The sequence below is a fragment of the Theropithecus gelada genome, chromosome 1 (assembly GCF_003255815.1).
Source record: "Theropithecus gelada isolate Dixy chromosome 1, Tgel_1.0, whole genome shotgun sequence".
In the NCBI taxonomy this organism is placed as follows: Eukaryota; Metazoa; Chordata; class Mammalia; order Primates; family Cercopithecidae; genus Theropithecus; species Theropithecus gelada.
Genome location: NC_037668.1, coordinates 185,658,538 through 185,674,230, shown reverse-complemented (window position 1 = coordinate 185,674,230; position 15,693 = coordinate 185,658,538). Strand labels below are relative to the sequence as shown.

The window sequence follows — 15,693 nt, the reverse complement described above, 5'->3', positions numbered from 1 at the left end:
AGTAATCAAGACTGTGTGGTATTAACATAAGGAAAGACATATTGATCAATGGAATAAAACTAAGAATCTAGAAATAAACCTTCATATTTATAAACAAATTTATTTTTGACAAGAGTGCTACAATGACTTCATGGGGGAAAGAACAGTCTTTTCAATAACAATGGTGAAATAACTGGATATCCATATGTAAAAGAATGAAGTTAGACCCCTACTTCACACTCTACCCAATTAACTCAAAATAATCAAAGACTTCAATGTAAGAGATAATACTATAAAATTCTTAGAAGAAAAAGGCTTAATCATCATGATCTTTGATTAGACAATGATTTCTTAAAACCACAAAAAAAACCCCAAAATAAATAAGACCATAAAAATTTAAAACTCTTATGCTTTAAAGGACACTTTCGAGCAAGTAAAAAGATAATTCAATGAACTGAAGAAAGTATCTGCAAATCATACATCTGAAAAGGGACTTGTATCCAAAACATGTAACTCTTATAACTCAATAATAAAGAGACAAATAACACCATTTTTTAAATGAGCATAAAATCTGAATAGAAATTTCCACAATGAACATACACAAATGACCAATGAGTACATGAAAAGATCCTCAACACCATTAACCATCAAGGAAATGAAAATCAAAACCACAGTGAGATGCTTCTTCCCATACCTTAGGATAGCATAATCAAAAAGACAGATGATAACAAGTATTGGCAAGAATGTGGACAAACTAGAACTCTCATACATTGCTGCTAAGAATATAAAATGGTGCAGCCTCTTTGAAAAACAACAGGCAGTTCCTCAAAAGGTTAAACAGAGTTATGCTATGACCCAGCAATTCTACTCCTAGGTATATACCTAAGAGGAATGAAAATACACGTGTATATGTCCACATTCAAGAAAGCTCACAGCTCCTTTATTCATAATAGCCAAACACTGAAGGAAAAAAAAGACATCTAAATGTCCACCAACAGGAGAACAGATAAAATTGTGGTACATACATACAATGAAATGTTATACAGCAATAAGGGAACAATTGATACATATAACATGGATGACTCTCACAAATGTTATATTGAACATAATAAGCTTAATCCAAAAGTATATATACTTTATTATTCCAAATATTTGAATTTTAAGGAGTCAGAACTAATCAGGGGTCACAGAAGTTCAGAATAATAGTCACCTCAGGGTGGAAGTGAAGGATGGATATTGACAGGAAGTAACTTTAGGGAACAAATTTTCTAGGGATCCCAGGAATGTTCTAATTTGAAATAGGTGGTAGTTACACAAGGGTATGTGTATGTGTATAGATGTGTGTGTGTGTGTATGTATGTAAAACGTATTGCACCATATCCTTAAGATTTGTGTACATTTACCTCACTGAATTTATTTGACTTAATTTTAATTAATGAAGAAAAATACTTTATGTACATTATACTAAATACCTTTAAAATATATACCTGTAAGTAGAAAAAAATAAAGATGAAAATGAAATATATTCAAATTTTACAGTGAAGAGGTTAAGAGCTTGGGCTTTGGAGTTAGAATATTCGAATCTAGGCTTTGGCCTTCACTAGCTCTGTAACTTCTTTAAGCTCCTGTTTCTTCACCGTAAAATGTAGAGCATAATATATGCACATTATGGGATTGATGCAATGACTAAAAGAGACAATACACATAAAATTCTTGACACACAGTAAACACTAAATACTTGTTATATCCTACCCACCCCACTGCACACAGATACGCACTATGTAATGGGATTACAGATGGTTTTATTTATTGCTTTATACTTTTCTCATGTTTTTGAAATCTTTTTTAAGACACAGATAGGCACAAGGTATTCACTGAGAGGGCACAGGGTAGTCTCTAAACTGTAAGCTTATATAATGTATATGTCATAAAACCTTTATACATTTCTGTACCACTTGAACAAAATGTTCTCCTTTTAAACTGCATAACACCAGTACACAGTACTGACACATACACCACAGATGCTCCTACTCCTCCTACCAATAAATGTTCAGCATTCACATACCTTTTAATGTGCTTTGGGGGTAGCTTTAATCTTTCTTCAGGGCTTGAAAAATCAAAGTTACTCAAGAAGTCAGAGAAGGGTGTGTGTGTGTGTGTGCATGCGCACACACACGTGCATGTAAGCCATATCCTAATACCATATGTGGTATGAACCTAAGTTCCAGAGTGGAACTAAAAATCAGTACCAAGCAGTGGAAGAGACAAAACTGTATCCATAATACTGTCAGATAACAAACGAAATCTATACAGCATTTTCCTTAGAAATAAAATTTCAAGTTTCAATTCCATCACAGTCACACAAAATAGAAGCTGCAGTACAAAAAAAAAAAAACGAATGTATGAGACAGACTGAAGGGTAAAAAATGACAGGAAAACACAGAGTAGACTTTGACATATCTCTAATTACTGCTTCGTTTCAGACTAATGGTAAAAATTAGTCTTCAGATAGTTGATAACATCAGACTGTCTGTGCTGAGTTAGTACTAAGATCTGTGGCCAAGCAAATACTTCTAATAAAATTGATTTTCCTTTTTGGCAACCAATAGGCCAGTCAATAATAATGTTGTTTGAGAAATATTGAGTCATGAGGGAGATGAACCTTTCCTTCCATTTATTATGTTTGTATTGTCTATATTTGAAAAGAGTTTTCAATAACGAAACCAAAGAAGATATTACAAGGGAAAGAGCTATTCTGAGAGCTAACCTCCAGAAGCCCTCTGACTTCGAAGCATGTTAGCAACTCAAACTGGAAAAGCCAAAGCATCCCATTAACTAAAGTTAGATTGTATAGATTATGACTGTCAAAAGAGAATCAAAGCTGGCGGCTATACACAATGGTCATGTGAATACAAAGGAAAACATTGTGCCAGGCATATAATACTAACAGATCCGTCCTAAAAACCTACATCAAACTTTTACTTTGCATTAAAGCTTGGTGTTTAGTAAAGAATGTTCTATAAAGCCACTTATAGCTTTTGGATTGTCTGTCTCACACTACCCAAACAAACAGAACATAAGAAATCTGCGAGGCAAAAACCTAAGGCAATGCCTAACTTGGGGAAATTTCCATATACAATATCTCCAAACAATGTGTTTGGTTAAAAAAATTGTTTTGTTGTTTTTTAGAGATAGGGTCTTGTGCTCTGTCACCTAGGATGGAATGCAGTGGTGCAATCATAGTTCACTGTAGCCTCAAACTCCTGGGCTCAAGTGATCCTCCCACCTCAGCCTCCAGAGTAGTTAGGACTACAGGCACCCACCACTACATCCAATTTTTAAAAAAAAATTTTGTGGAGATGGGGTCTCACTATGTTGCCCAGGCTAGTCTCAAACTCCTGGTCTCAAGTGATCCTCCTGACTCAGCCCCCTAAAGTGCTAGGATTACAGGCATGAGCCATCGCATCTGGCCAGTTCTTCTTGTTTGTTGTTTTAACTTAGTGGTAATAGTGGTAGGGAAAGTTGGGCATTGAAAAAATGATTTTGAAATTTACACAGAAAAATAAATAAGCAAAAATAGTAGAAAGTATTTTGAATGAGTAGTGAAAGAATTTGCCCAACCAGATTTAAAAATATATTTTGAAGCTATAATACTTAAAACAGTGTAGCACGAACACATGAACAGAAAACCAGAGCAATGGAATGGAAGAACAAGCCCCCAAGATAGACTGAAATACATAAAAGAATTGAGACTATGATAAGACAGTTCAAATTGCTATAGAAAAGATACCAATGATTCAATAAACATTACTGGAACTTGCTAGTCATTTGGACAAAAATAAAGTTGGCACCATTTGGACAAAAGTAAAATTCCTATTACATACATAGGATACGTATATCAATTCTAGATGAGTTGATAAAAACCATGAAATAATAAAAATACTAGAAGAAAATGTGGGGGAAATTTTTAACAATTATAACACAAAGAAACTGATTTTCCTTACTATATAAAAAGTTCCTGTAAGGAGAAAAATACCATCAACACAATGGGAAACTGAGGAAAAGCTATATTAAAAATATGATATACCATTCATCAAACAGGCAGAGAACAAAAAATGTTATGATGAACTATTTGGCAGGGCTGGAGAAACAGGAATTCTCTCACACATTGCTGATCGAAGTATAAATTGTTACAGTCCCTTTATATGGTACTAGTTAACTAAATTATGACACATTCTCCTGGGAACTTGTTGGATGATGGTGCCAATTACGGTGAGTGGCGGGCAGGGAAGGGTGGGCTGTTGAGGGATGCTGGTGTTTAGTGTTAGATATTGTGCGTTTGAAGTGTCTGAGGGACATCAAAGAAGAGATATGTGTGTCTGGAGCTACTGGTGAGATCTGGGTTGGTCATAAACATTTATTCTACTTTCTCTGTGAAATAGGAGGTATTCTGAAGATAAAGACCAGAAGACTAGGTAGTCAAATTTAATGATGATATTACCATGGTTTATGGTAACAACAGTGTTGTGTGATTTTTTTTATTTTTATTTTTAGCTTTTTCCAGAACCTAAGCGTAAAAAGACAAAGATGCCTATGTTACCACTTCTATTGAACCTAGTACTGGAAGGCCCAGCTGGAGCAATTAGGCAAGGAAATGAAATAAAAGGCACCCACATCAGTCATTAGGATGTCTATTGTCAAAAACACAGAAAATAACAAGTGTGGGCAAGGATGTGGAGAAATTCGAATGTATTACTATGTATTACTGGTGGAAATGTGAAATGGTGCAGCTACTGTGGGAAATATTATGGCAATTCCTCAAAAAATTAAACGTAGAATTATCATACGATCCAGCAATTCTATTTCTAGGGTATATACTCAAAAGAAGTGAAAGTAGGGACTTGAACAGACATTTGTACATCCATGTTCACAGTATCGTTATTCATAATCGCCAAAAGGTAAAAGCAAACCAACTGCCCATAGATATGGGAATAAACAAAGTACTGTAAATACATACAAATAACATTCGGCTTTAAAAGGGAAGGAAATTTTGACACATGCAACCACATGGATGAACCTTGATCATGTTATGCTGAGTGAAATAAGCCAGTCAAAAAGGGACAAATTTTGTATGATTCCACTTATATGAGGTACCTAGAGCAGTCAAATTCACAGAAATAGAAAGTAGAATGGTAGTTGCCAGGGGCTGAGAAAAGGGAGGAATAGGAAATTAGTGTTTAATGGTTAGAGTTTCAGTTGCGGGGGATGAAAAAGTTCTGGAGATGGGTGGTGGCGATGGGCGCACACAATATAAACGTATTTAGTGCCACATTAACTATCCACTTAAAATGGTTAAAATGGTAAATTTTATGAGTATTTTACCACAATAAAAAGGAGAAAGAAAACCAAAATCTTAGGTTCTATGACCTTGGATTTGGCAATGGTTTCTAAAGTATGACACCATAAACAAAAGGAAAAAAGAGAAAACAAATAATAAATTAATTTCATCAAAATTTACAACCTGTGCATCGAAAGGCACTATCAAGAAAATAAAGAGAAAACCCACAAAAAGGGAGAAGATACTTGCAAATCATGTATCTGATAAGGGTCTAGTATCCAGAATATATAAAAAAAACTCCTACAACTCAACAACAAAAAGACAAACAAATCACTTTAAAGTGGGCAAAGACTTAGACATTTCTCCAAAAAATATATGCAAATAGTCAACAAGCATGTGAAAAGATACTCCATATCATTAGTCATTAGGGAAATGCAAATCAAAATTATACCATGATGAGACATCATTTCATACCCGCTAAGACAAGTTATTTTTTAAAAAGCGAAAATAACAAGTATTGGAGAGGATGTGGTGAAACTGGAAGCATCATACATAGCTGCTGGGCATGAAAAATGGTGTAGCTCCTATGAAAAACAGTTTGTCAGTTGCTCAAATGAAAAATGGTGTAGCTCCTATGAAAAACAGTTTGTCAGTTGCTCAAAAAGTTAACATCAAATTACTTTATAACCCAGTAATTCCACTCCTATGTCTACAACCAAAAGAACTGACAACAGGTATTCAAACAAAAACACAAGTACACAAATGTTCACGGTAGCATTATTCACAACTGCCAAAGAAACAACCCAAACTGCCCATCAATCCATCAATTGATTAATGGATAAATACGTGGGATATTCAAAAAATACAGCCGTAAAAAGGAATGAGGTATTGTTACATGTCACCATATAACAATATAGATACACCTTTAAAACATTATGCTAAGTAAAAGAAGTCAAACACACCATAATTGTTATTATTCCATTTATATAAAATATCCAGAATAGGCAAATCTATAGAAACAGAAAGCAGATTAGTGGTTGCCAAGGTCTGGGGCAAAGGGAGAAATAAAAAAAATTTAAAGTGACTGCTTAGTGGGAACAGGGTTTTCTTCTGCAGTGACAACAGTATTACAGAACTATATAATAGCAATGATTACACAACATTGTGAAATGTACTAAACGCCACTGAATTGCACATTTCAAAAGAGTTTATCTGGTAAATTTTATGTTATGTGAATTATACTTCAATTTAAAAAATAAAAGCTCTTCTTTATTTTGTCACTCTTACCTGACAGTTAATGTCAGCTCTATGTTGCAGCAAGACTGTGACTAGTTCCTTATGTCCTCGATCACAGGCCCAGTGAAGTAGAGCCCGACCCTAAAACACAGAATAAGATAAATGAATTTGTTATCTCAGTGGTGGGGCCATGTAAAAGATATAATGTTTTAGGAAAGACAAGGAAATATGTAAAAGTATGGGTTAATTATTCTAAGAATGATTGATATAAAAATGCACCACAGGAAAAGCAATAAACAATCAATGGGGCAGGGCACGGTGGCTCCTGCCTGTAATCCCAGCACTTTGAAAGGCCAAGGCGGGTGGATCACTTGAGGTCAAGAGTTCAAGACCAGCCTGGCCAATATGGTGAAACCCTGTCTCTGCTAAAAATACAAAAATTAGCCGGGCATGGTGATGGGTGCTTGTAATCCTAGCTACCTGGGACACTGAGGCAGGAGAATTGCTTGAACTCGGGAGGCGGAGGTTGCAGTGGGCTAAGATCATACCACTGCACTCCAGCCTGGGTGACAAAGCAAAACTCCATCTCAAAAACAACAACAACAAGGAAAACAATCAATGCGAAGCCCCAATATCTACTTCTGGATCTGTACTAGCCCAATGCCTGCTTTCAGCTCAACCAGTTCACCTACAGAGTGGCGATGATAGTAATAACAACAATAATATCAATAATACCTGCTAAATGAACTATAAGAAAATGCTTTGTAAACTGTACTTTATAAATTCCAGTTTTCTAAAATATTATGTCCAATGAATTCATAAGAATAAAAAAGCAAGAACTTAAACCTAGGTAGAAATCATAATCCAAATGTACTATATCTAAATTTCCTCAAGTTTATTCCTTAAAAAGATTAAACCAGTTTGAAAATAAGCATTTCTCCTTACTATTGCAAGTTTACACTCTGAAATACCTCAAAAACACTAGTACAATCTATTAGTGTCTATCATCAAACAGCTGACTGTGAAAGCCACTTGTAAAAGAGAATGGATGATTAACTATTAGGAGACAAATACTAAATACGAAATATTAATTTTAACATTTGTCTACCAAAGACTCACAGTTACTATTACATGTGTTATTTCTATTCTCTACTGCTAAATCTTGTTTTAGTTAATGAAAAAAAGCCTACTTGGTTCAAAAGAATAAACAAAACCCCAAAAGCTAAGGGCTTTTCTGAATAAATGAGTGATGCATGGCTTACTACTTTCTGAGGATGGTGATGATGTTGTCATTTATAAAGAATGGAATGTTTTTCCACATTAAGTTGAAATCCCTACTTTATGTCATTTTAGAAAAGACTTAAATAGATATAAGCTGGGGCGAGGATTGATTTAAAGTAAAAAGCACCTTTCAAGAAACAGCTTTTCTAAAACTGCCTTCATTCTTTTTATCATCCAGACTCTCTTCACACACCTGTTAGTTCAACTAATTAAACTAGGATCTATTCTTTAAACAAACAACAAAGTAGGAAAATTTCTTCCCTACAAATTGTCTTCTTTTGCTTTCATTTGCTTGATTTACTTTTATTTACCTGTGAATACCTGTTTTCTAACAGGCTTACGCAAAATCCTAAGAGGGAGGAAAGCAGTGAAAAAATGTGGGCAAATCATTCACAATTTACAGTATCAAAACTATTTTATTTTGCCTTGTTCAGAGCCCAGTAGGAGTTATTTTTATTTTATTCTATGTTACTTTATTTTATTTATTTTATTTTTGAGATGGAGTTTCACTCTTTTGCCCAGGCTGGAGTGCAGTGGCAGGATCTCCGCTTACTGCAACCTCCGCCTTCCAGTTTCAAGCAATTCACCTGCCTCAGCCTCCCAAATAGATGGGATTACAGGCACCCGCCACCATACCCAGCTAATTTTTTTTTTGTTTGTTTTTTTTTTTTTTTTAGTAGAGACGGGGTTTCACCATGTTGGCCAGGCTGGTCTCGAACTCCTGACCTTGTGATCCGCCCACCTCGGCCTCCCAAAGTGTTGGGATTACAGGCATGAGCCACCACGCCCAGCCAGGAGTTATTTTTTAGTGGAGACAATTCTAAAAGTCCAGGTGAAAATGTATTGTTGAGTACTACAGCAGTTTCCTATGTTAAAATTTTTGTAGCTCTAATGTGATCTGCTGTTACTAGGGCCTTAATTCAGAAATCCTCCATATGAACAATTAGATATTTTAATAAGACTCTGAACAAATACTAATGAATAAAATATTCTACAGGTCCACGTTATTGTTTCACAGCATTTATTAATACATTAAAAGAATCAGACAAAATTTCAAAGTCTATCATTTTTAGTTCTAATTGTAAGTGTGCATTTTATGGCTATTAGCTTAAACTATAGACAAGAGTTACTACATAGTTAAGACGATGTGTGATATATTTACATAGGGTACTTACAAAAACTACATAATAGTTAAGTAGGACAACATAATATGTCTTGTACTTTTACCATAAGATGTATAGATAATTTATATCTCTCAGCCACGTTCCTGAATTTTCCTTAGGTTTGACCCAATAGGGTTATATCAACTAAAGCTAAAATATAAATCCTTAGCTGTTTCAATGGTAAAGCTGACAAGTAACACATTTTACTGTTAATGGGTGTTATATTTTAAATTTCCCATATTTTAAATTTTCCATGTGGTGCCAAAAATTTACTTTAGGGGAAACACCTATGACTGGACCTCCGTAGTGATTTTCACTTTGGATATATTTTCCAGAAGCGGGGCACATGTATAGCAATGTTTTAAAAAGGATGATGTGCTCTCAGACATTTACACCATACTTTTTAACACATTTTCTGACCTGCAATGCAATTAATTCTTGTAACACATTATTTTAATGGTACACTAATTAACCTTGAATTAGAATGAATTCTCTGACAATGACTTTCTGTGGAAGCACTGAAGATATCTACATTAAGATCACATAATGATTAATATTCCATGCAGTATTACAAAGCTCAAAAACAAGAGTAGGATTAAACATACTTGTAAACAAACACAGACAAAACAAATCAGGCTTTGGAATTTTAACCTTCAAGATGCTCTATATTTAAATGAACAAAAACCAGCACAATGAGGTGTCTGTGATACCTTTTACTTCTTCAAATTATAAAATTCCTATAAACATACTCTAATTTATTATTCACTCACTAATATAACCAGTAATTTGCAGAGATGCTATCCTTATAATTAATCATGATAAAATCAGGAAATAAACACCTGTGGTTTCTTTCCTTTGTTAACCACAAACGCACCTAGTTCAATACAATTATTAAATTATTTTAGGTAAAGAATTCCATCATCTCTCCTCCAGAAGGAAAACCATGAATTAGGTGTGTATTAAAGGTATATCTTCTAAGACTTTATCTAAATTTATGAAATAGTTTACCTATTTGTCTATATAATTATTTTCTCTTTTTCCATTAGTGATATAATCTCTTATAAATTTTCAAGTTAAATTTATTTTTATTGCTACCACAATAAGTGACAATTCTTTGTTTCTAATTTTAAAAACTCTTCTGGAAAAATATCCCAGAAGCATTCAGGAGATTGGTGAGGGAGAGCCATTATTAAAAGGAACCTTTGTTAGGCCACCAGAAGACCACAAACACTGGAGAGCTCTGAATAAATTCTGGAACTCAAATACAGTAAAATGCAGGGGAAAAAGAATTCTCATCTATTAACCAAGGGTGCTAACACTGTCCTACCTCAGACAGATGAATGACTCTAAAGTGCTTTGAAAGTGCAGGGTAGCAGCTAACCTATTAAGTGGTATTACTTTCATACCTTCTGGAAAATACAGAGAGCACATCTTAATATATGAAATGCTTCTCTGATTTCCTTAGTAACTCATCCTTAAACTAAGTAGATTTTTTTTTTTTTAATTAGACTTTTCTCCTCAGTATCACAAAATTTTAAAAAAGAGGAGATTCTGGCCAGGCACGGTCGCTCATTTCTGTAATCCCAGCACTTTGGGAAGCCAAGGAGGGCAGATTACCCGAGGTCAGGAGTTTGTGACAAGCCTGGCCAACATGGCAAAATCCTGTCTCTACTAGAAATACAAAAAATTAGCGGGGTGTGGTGGTGCGTGTGCCTGTAATCCCAGTTACTTGGGAGGCTGAGGCAGGAGAAATGCCTGAATCGGGGAGGTGGAGGTTGCAGTGAGATGAGATCATGCCACTGTACTCCAGCCTGGGCAACAGAGCAAAATTCTGTCAAATTAAAAAAAAAAAGGGGGGGGGGGGGGGGAGGGGAGAGGAGGGAAGGAAGCAGATTCTATTATAAAATGAGTCTTGATGTTCTTACGGTATTTTGAGATCAAATTCAAAGTACGTATACCATATATACAATAGATAAAAACATGGCAAAATTGGTATATTTAAATTTGTAAGAGTTGTCTTTCTGTCATTCTATCAAACACATATGGTATATGGTATGGTACTGTCTAATTAGCAAATGAAATACTGCAAACAGGTGGACATGAATTTCTCTCTGCAAAAAAATTGGGTATCCATTTATAATTGTAGTAGAGATTGACTTCACCTACCAACAACCTGTAATGTCCCCATCTCCTCTGTACTATCTTCTACCTTTTGCTGCTACTACTGTAGCAGCTGGCCATAGTGAGAACTCCGCTACCTGCAACCACCAGAAATTACACAATGCCTCCTTCTTTCACTTCCCTGTCCATAGTGAAATGACAATGTTGTTTCAAAAACTTACGAATAAGATTGAAAGATAGTCTAACATCTCAAGATATACCTAGCATGGAAGCCAATGACTCCTTCTGGGATAATTTACTTACCAGCATTAAAAAGAAAACCATACACCAGTATGTGTGATATACACTTAAAATCAGTAACTACTGGATCTCTTTCACTGGCAAAGATCTAGGGTAGGGAAAAATGGTGTTGCTAATTTGTCAGGAAATTGAGAAAGATTTCGAATATACTACTTTAAAAAATCTGGCTGGTGTGGTGGCTCATGCCCTAGTCCCAGCATTTTGGAAGGCCAAAGCAGGCAAGTACAAGACCAGACTGGGGAACATGGTGAAACCCCGTCTCTACAAAAAATACAAAAATTAGCTGGGCATGGTGGCACACTTCTGTAGTCCCAGCTACTCAGGAGGCTGAGCTCAACAGGAGAATCGCTGAAGCCCATGAAGTCATGGCTGCAGTGAGCCATGATCAAGCCACTGTACTCCAGCCTGGGCAACACAGTAACACTCGTGTTTCAAAAGAAGAAAAAAAAAGAAATCCCTTCACAATAATTTACTAAGCTATAATGTCAGTGACTTAAGGGTGAAGGAAGATGAAAGGGAGGTATTATTTCATCCTGTATAAAGGTAATTAATAGCAGTAATAATAGGAAGTTGCCATGAAAACAGCTCAGGTATCCATCATAAGACAATGGTATATTCACATGATGGAACATACTGAGCAGTATAAAAGAAGGAAGTACTGAACTATAGCAATAGGATGAGTCTCAAAAACATTACGCTGAATGAAAGATGCCCTACACAGAGGAGTACATATGTATAATCCTATATATATAAAGTTTGAGAACAAGCAGAACTAATCTATGGTAGAATAATATCAAAACGGTGGTTACCTTTTTGGGATTAAAAGAAAAGAGTGGCTGGGAAGGGGCATGAGGAAACTTTCTGGGGTGACAGCACCGTTCTATATCTTCATAGGCGCTTCAGTTATACAAGCATATGCATTTGTCAAAGTTCATCAAATGTGCCCTTAAGACTTGTGCATTTCATTGTATATAAATATTATTTTAAAAGAAAAACCAAATACTGAATTCTAGTTAATTATATGCCCGTTAAAATACTTAGAAGAAAGTGTACTGTTGTCTGTGTACTCTAAAATGTATCAAAAAATAAAAAAGATTTGACGAATGGCTAGATATTGGTAAAGCAAGCATAGTAAAATATTAATGGTAGAATCCAGATGGTAGAAATACAGATGTTCATTGTAAAATTCAACTTCTCTTTATGTTTAAAATTTTTCATAATATACTCTTGGGGAAAAAAAAATCAAACAAAAATGTGTACACCTATGTTCAGAGCATAATTCACAAGAGTCAAAAGGTAAAAGCAAACCAATGTCCATCAACGGATATCTGAATAAACAAAATGTGGTATACGCATACAATGGAATATTATTCATCTTACAAAGGAAGGAAACTGACACATGCTACAAAATGAACGAACCTTGAAGATATTACACTGAGCGAAATACACCAGTCAAAAGGGACAAATATTGTTATGACACCATTTAAATGAAGTACCTGGAGTAGCCAAACTCAGAGATAGAAAATAGAATGGTAATTGCCAAGGGCCAGGGGAAGGGAGGAATGGGGGGTGTTTAATGGGTACAGAGTTTCTTTTTTTTTTTTTTTTTTTGAGACGAAGTCTCCTCTGTCACACAGGCTGGAGTGCAGTGGTGTGATCTCGGCTTACTGCAACCTCCACCTCCTGGGTTCAAGAGATTCTCCTGTCTCAGCCTCCGGAGTAGCTCACGCCTGACTAATTTTTGTATTTTTAGTAGAAATGGGGTTTCACCATGTTGGCCAAGCTGGTCTCAACTTCTGACCTCAGGTGATCCGTCCACCTCAGCCTCCCAAAGTGCTGGGATTAAGGCATCAGCTACGGCACCTGGCTTGGTATAGCGTTTCAAATGGGGAAGATAAAAAAGTTGCATGGTGGTGGTGGTTACACATGTGAATATATTGTTTTATTTATTTATTTTTTATTATGAGACTGGATCTCAGTATGTTGCTCAGCCTAGTCTTAAAACTTCCGCGCTCAAGAGTTCCTTGTGCCTAAAAGTGTGAGCCACCACACTTGGCTCATGTGAAAAAAAATATATGTATATTTTTGAGAGTGAGTCTCACTTTATCGCCCAAGCTGGAATCCAGTGTCACGATCTCAGCTCACTGCAACCTCTACCTCCTGGGTTCAAGTGATTCTCTTGCCCCAGCCTCCCAAGCAGCTGGGACTACAGGCATGTGCCACCATGCCCAGCTAATTTTCGTATTTTTAGTAGAGACGGGGTTTCACTATGTTGGCCAGGCTGGTCTTGAACTCCTGACCTCAGGTGATCCACCTGCCTTGGTCTCCCAAAGTGCTAGGATGACAAGCGCGAGCCATGGCACCTGGCCTCATGTGAGCATATTTAATGCCACAGAACTGTAGATTTAAAAATGATTAAAATGATACATTTTATGTATATTTCACCACTATTAAAGCATACCAAAAATAAGTTGCCAAAGCTCATAGGATTTAAGCTACTTTCACTACTTTCTGATTTTGTATTAAATCTAAGTTTCTGATGCAAAGCAAGACCATAGGCTTGATTTTTAAATGGCACTGCCTACATTAATGCAAATAAGCGTAATAGACAATTTGAAATGCATTTCTCAGTCATTCGTGTGAATAAACAAAGTTCCTTCAAATTAACATCTTAATCAACTATATAACCAAAATAACATATACTGTGATATACAAAGTTATTTAAGAGGATGCATTTTTTCTTCCTTCCTTTCTCAAATCTCATATAACTGCATAAATTTAGTCTCAGTATACTGACCCTGCCTCTTAAATCTTTTGCTTTTCTGTTACGTTAGTACTGTCACAGTTTCACCAGAGTTTGCAGCAGTTCCTCAAGCCAAAAGCATGCAAATTGTATTAGGAGCCACAGATTTAAAACAAAGTAGAAAAGGAAAGGAATAGTAGTCAAGAGAAAGGTAAGCCTTCTTCAAAGTATCTGAAAGAATCAACAGACTATGGAAAATGGCTAATGACAACAATTATACTGTCAACAGGACAGAAAAGGAAAGAATGTAACTAAAGACGCAGCCCAATGAAAGTGGAATTTGAGAGTGCATTAGATAAGAATCTATGGAAAACCAATGAACTATATGTATGAATGCTTTTGGGGGACTGATGATAAACATTTGTACTGGAATAATGTCATCTATTTTGCTAAAATATTACACTGTTACATTTGATCTAAAACATTTAAATTACTTCAAAGATTTAAAATACTATTTAAATACTATCAATAAGCGTGTATTTAGTGTTGATTGTACGGTACACTAATCTGAGAAATAATGTGTGTGACAAGAATTATGTAAACATAATTTGAGCCTGATGCTTGATAGCAAATATTCTCCCCATACTTCAAATATACTTTTACAAATTATTGAAATCATCCCTTCCCCTTAAAAGATATTTTCCTGGAAGAACCAAAAATATTTGGTATGTGTGAAGAGCTGTACTAACGTGGGTCAAAGATAAAAAATCGAACCACCATTTAAAAAAATAAATAGGCTTTAAGATCTTCTCTTTAACTTCTCCCTTCATATTTCAAATTCAATTTTCAAGCATTTCTCAAATGATTGAAAATATACTAAAAGTTGTAATTTAATTTTTTTTAAAAAAGTACATATGACACCATGGTGTTATAAACTCGGACCCTGAAACATCTAAGCATAACTATGAAACTTTTTTCTATTATGCAAAATACAGACAATGTCCCCTAATTACTATACTAGTAGGAAATACCAGGTAATTTTCTCAAATTAGAAATACATGCCTTACTATATTTGCATAGGTTAAGTATCCCTTATCCCAAATGCTGGTGACCAGAAGTGTTTAAAAGTTTAGATTTAAAAAAAAATTTGGAATATTTACATTATATACTTGACTGCCCCTCCTTAATCCAAAAGTCTGAAATCCAAAGTGCTCCAAAGAACATTTCCTTGGAGTGTCACACTGCTGCTAAAAAGTTTCAGACTTTGGATCATTCCAGATTTTGGATTTTCAGATGAAGAATACCCAACTTGTAGTAATTACAACTTAAATGAATAAAATATGTACACTAGGAATTATACTTATGTACAATAAAATAACTTCATTATGAAATACAAATACATTTTATTTAAAAGGTGTTTCATATATATTTGTTCATATACAATACTTAGATCCAAATGTATGTATTCAAATAATAATTTATAAATTATAAATTCATAGTTATCAGCGAATAATGTATTTACTTCAATGTGT

General features: G+C 35.1%; 1 protein-coding gene across 1 annotated transcript in view; it reads right to left on the bottom strand.

The window, feature by feature from the left end:
* The window catches only part of ACBD6 (acyl-CoA binding domain containing 6), a 208,926-nt gene that overhangs the window by 94,085 nt on the left and 99,148 nt on the right, over positions 1-15,693 (bottom strand). Inside the window, exon 6 of the mRNA XM_025364516.1 lies at positions 6,605-6,694. Coding sequence (XP_025220301.1) covers positions 6,605-6,694 — 90 coding nt within the window. The remainder of the gene's footprint in view (positions 1-6,604; positions 6,695-15,693) is intronic.